Here is a 4,873-nt window from a genome sequence, read left to right as displayed (position 1 = left end):
GGCGCCGCGCAGCCCGGCCGGCAGGAAGCGCTCCTTAACCCTTCGGGGCCCGGCGCGCCCGGCGGGAACCCTCTGCTGGAAGGAGGACCTCACCGGCGCCCGGCGGCGCGCAGACAGGCCGGCGACACGCACCGGCCAGCCCTGTGCTTCAACGCAGACCGCCCGATGCCGTCGCATCTCACCGCTCAAAGCCCATGGCTACCCACGCCGAAGAGAAAATAAACATGGAACCATATTGCCCATGAAATCTAAGTTGAGGAGAAATTTAAAGCCTGATTAAAAAGAAGCTGGCGGCAGGAAAGCGAGAGCCGAAAGATCATTACCAGCGCACGTCTCCGAGTCCAAGAGCAAGTTGAGCATGATAACGAGAAAAATCTGTATGCCCCTGCACATTTATAAGTGCGCCGCTATTGATATCACAAATGTTCAGAGAGGCAGCGCAGGGACAGGGGACTATCCCTGCATTGCCACCAACCTGCCTGTGCACCAGACTGCAAGATTTCACATTTAACTCTTCAATGTACAGGAAAATACTTCCCATGTAGTATGCTCCTAAAACATTAAATTCTTACCAGTCATGAGGGACTGGGAAAGGTCCTATTCATATCTATTCCACCGAGAACAAGATCCCGGAGGAAAAAAATCTACTAAGCAGAAAGTTTCAACTGCTCAACGGAATCTGGGGAAACAACTTACTGGATTTTCAAAAGCTTCAACAGTATCAATACAAGTAAAATGCCATCTAAAACTCAGTGAACAAAATAAGAATCCATCAGTCTTCAGTCTATACTGATATAAATGAAGAAAGGAAGGAATGAACACAAAAGGAAAGTTCATCCTTAAAGTAGATCCAACTAATCGGTTAAAAAAAAAAAAAAAGATGGGATTTTTTTTTTTTTTCAAGTAACCATTTGGGCAGGGCACGGTGGCTCACACCTGTAATCGCAGCACTTTGGGAGGCCGAGGCAAGAGGACTGCCTGAGTCCAGGGGTTCAAGACCAGCCTGGGCGGGCTATTTGGCAAGATCTTGTCTCTACAATAAATTAAAAATTAGCTGGGCATGGTGATATGCACCTGTAGTTCAGCTACTTGGAAGGCTGAGGTGGAACAATCACCTGAGCCCAGTGGGCCAAGGCTACAGTGGCTGTGAGTATGCCACTGCACTTCAGCCTGTAACAGAGTGACACTCCTACTCAAAAAACAAAAAAAAATTCACTATTTGCAGCCATCACAGTAATAATTAATTCAGACAAGAATCATAAAAAGTATGTAAAAGTTTGAGGAGTAAAAAAGTATTTGCATGGTCTCAAATATCTCCTCATAAAATATCAATTACAAAAAAACCCCAGCATTTTTGTAATGAGACAAATAGACATCATATGGCTCCTGATATTATATACAGAGAACACAGCATCACTTCTGGGTGATTTCTGCCCAAAATATTTAAGTGGAATTCAATCATGATGAAACATAAAAGAAGCTCAAACTTTCAGACATTCTATAAAATAACTGGCCAGGCCTGGTGAGGTGGCTCACACCTGTAATCCCAAGGGAGACTGAGGCAGGTGAATTGCTTGAACCCAGGAGCTCAAAACCAGCCTGGGCAACATAACAAAACCACATCTCCACAAAAAAACAAATTTTTATTAAATTAGATGGGCATGGTGACCCATGCCTGTAGTCCCAGCTACTTGGGATGCTGGTGGTGGAAGGATCACCTGAGCCCAGGAGGTCAAGGCTGCCATGAGCTGTGATCTTGCCACTGCACTCCAGCCTAGGTGGCAAAGAGAGACTCTGGCTCATTAAATAAATATATACATAAATAAATAACTGGCCAGTTCTCCTCAAAACTGAAAGGATATAAAACATAGACTAAGGTACCATCCAAACAAAGGAGGCTACCGAGACATGAAAACTGAATGCAACAAAATTTTCTTTTCCTATAAACATGATTGGAACAACTGACAAAATCTGAGTAAGGCATACAGATTAGCTAACAAAATAATGTGTCAGTGTTACCTACCTTCCTGATTTTGATCATTGCATTATAGGTATATTATAGAATGATCTTGGTTTTTTGGTGGGAGGGGAATTCCATCCAAGATGTCAGTATAGAAACAAAATAGATGGCCAGGCACAGTGGCTCACACCTCTAATCCAAGCACTTTGAGAGGCAGAGGTGAGAGGATTACCCGAGCCCACAGGTTCAAGACCAGCCTGGACAACTTGGCGAGACCTCATCTCAACAATAAATTTAAAAATTAGTCAGGTGTAGTAGCCCACACCTGTAGTTCCAACTACTTGGAATGCTGACGGGGAAGGATCACCTGAGCCCAGCAAGTTGAGGATGTGGTAGCTGTCAGCGTACCACTGCACTCCAGCCTGGGTAACAGAGTAAGACTTCAACTCAAAAAAAAAAAAAAAGAAGAAACAAAATTCCTCACTTCAACATACCTTATAGTCTAGATAAAGTCCTTAAAAGTAAATATTACCTCGTTTCATTCTCTATAGAACTCTTACTGTTTGCACAGTCCAAATTTCAAAGTATTCTAAATTCTTTAAAATAAAAAAACCAGCCACTGTTTCCTTTGCTCCCCCCACCACCCATAGCTAAAATCTGTCATTTTCTTATCTGTGAACCAGTATATTATTTCTCCTCTTGAACCAGTTGAACCTAGCCAAAAAACTTCGTATGTAAGATATTAATGAGTTAAAACAGTCACTGCAAACGCTTCTTTGGCATTCTGATAAACTAATCTGTTTCTGTTGGAAAAACAGACTTATTTTAAAGTAAACCGTTTCTAGAGGATGTAAATTCCAAATGTATGGCTTGTTTCTCTATTTTTTGTTATAAGTTGCATATGAATGAAATGGTGCTTTCAAATGATATCTGAAATGGCTAGGGTTCTCAGAAATATGTAAAGTCTTAAAATAAAGCCAAAGTTAAAAAGAACATGACAAGTGCATTCCTAATATATTCGTAACCCAAACAGCATAACCAGAAAACTGGCTGGAAGACACCACCAGACATTTTCAAGATACCTCCAAGAATAAGAGTTTAAGCTTATTCTTGAAGTGAAGAGCAAACTGCACTAGCAACCTGAAGTTAAATAACCACACAAACGCTTTACTTAGGAGGGCAATCATGTCCTAAGATCCTTGTGTGTTGGTGCAAAACACGCAATATGAAAACACACCAGAATCTGTACCAAAAATCTAACATAACATTTCTAAAAGGCTAACAGGCTAGTAAAGTGCTTGATCAAAAGAAACCTATTTGTTAGCTGCTGAAGAGCTTTCAGAATGGTTAGAAACGGAGGTGGTAATTATTTCATAGAGCTACATGTGTTTTTCCCACTTTATATTAAAATAGCTATACCAGTGGCAGACCCTTATGTAGAGGAAAATAATAATATATTTTTTAAAACAAGAATTATTTTCTTCTGTACTGTTTTTTTTTTTTTTTCTTCTGCACTTCTTGGCATTTTTAGGTCAAATCCAGAAGAAAAACTACACCCTTAAATGAAAGAAACATAAACCACATTTACAAAAATAAAATCAAACTAAAACCAAACAACTTCTTTTAAAATATATTTTTATGTCAAAGGAAAAAAATAACAAAACAACAAAATGACTAAACTCTTCTAAGTTTTCTTTTGGGTTCAGACAGGCTTTATAAAACCAAGTATATGGTCTTCTCTAAATATCAGTGTGTATAAGTTTGAAATTTTACCAAACCAATGAGGAAGAAACAAGGGTGCTAATATTGTTACGTCGGGAATATTAGAAAAAAGTATCAGAAATATTTTTAAAATGAGAGAAATAGGCCAGGCTCGGTGGCTCAGCCTACAATCCCAGCACTCTGGGAGGCTGAGACGAGTGGATTGCCTGAGCCCATGGGTTTGAGACCCACTCGGGCAACTTGGCGAGACCTCGTCTCTACAATAAATCAAAAGTTAGCCAGGCATGCTAGCGCGCGCCTGTAGTTCCAGCTACTTGGAAGACTGAGGTGAGAGGATTGCTGGAGCCCAGCAGGTCGAGGCTGCGGTGGCTGGGATCATACTACTGCACTCCAGTCTGGGTGACAGAGTGAGACTCCAACTCAAAAAAATAAAAAAATAAAAAAATAAAAATGAGAGAAATACTCTGGAACCATTAGAACACAGAGTTCATCCACTATTACCCACCCACAATCCAGTCCCTCACATGACATTTTAAAAGTCATAAGTCAGTTCTCAGCCTCAACTCTCTAGTAGTGAACTGCACTTAAGACTAAAACTCCTTTTCCCCATGAACCGTAGCCACCCACCCCCGCCACACCCCAATCTGGCCCCTGCCCACCTCACCAGCCTGGTGTTCTATTCTTTTTTTTTGATGAGTTTATTCCTACTTCAAGGCCTTTGCTTCCACAGGCCCCTCTTCTGGATTGCTCTTCCCACAGATCTTTGCATGGTTAGCTCCTTCCCATCCTCAGTGTGGGGGTTCAAATGCCTTTTCTTAGAAAGGCCCTCCCTGACCCCCTGGAGACAAAGCAGCCCTCCTCTACCTTGTCACTTTATATCACACTGAATTGTCTTCAACACACTTATCACTACCTGAAACTATTTTGTTTAGTTATTTACTTGTTTATTATCTGCCTACTCCCTCCTAAAAAGGAAGATACATGAGACCGGAGACCTTGTCTCTCCTGTTCACTACTACAGGAGAGCACCTGGTACACAGCAGGCACTCAGTAAATATTTGTCAAACTAGCGAATAGATGAATGGATGAATAGTAGCCTTAACAGTTAACTTGCAGGAATTTTTTTTTTTTTTCTTTTTTTTGAGTTGGAGTCTCACTCTGCCCAGACTGGAGTGCAGCAGCCGCTCCTGG

At 41.4% G+C, this 4,873-nt stretch overlaps 1 protein-coding gene across 1 annotated transcript in view; it reads right to left on the bottom strand.

Moving 5' to 3' along the window:
* Positions 1 to 4,873, bottom strand: part of LOC103261994 (PR domain zinc finger protein 2-like) — a 56,684-nt gene that overhangs the window by 21,583 nt on the left and 30,228 nt on the right. The window contains exon 5 of the mRNA XM_021713075.1: positions 94 to 198. Within this exon, the coding sequence (XP_021568750.1) occupies positions 94 to 198 (105 nt within the window). The remainder of the gene's footprint in view (positions 1 to 93; positions 199 to 4,873) is intronic.

Source organism: Carlito syrichta, unplaced genomic scaffold, assembly GCF_000164805.1.
Source record: "Carlito syrichta isolate Samal-C Ts95f unplaced genomic scaffold, Tarsius_syrichta-2.0.1 Scaffold91568, whole genome shotgun sequence".
Lineage (NCBI taxonomy): Eukaryota > Metazoa > Chordata > Mammalia > Primates > Tarsiidae > Carlito > Carlito syrichta.
The sequence above is the reverse complement of the archived record's forward strand: the minus strand, read 5'-3'. Positions and strand labels throughout refer to the sequence as shown.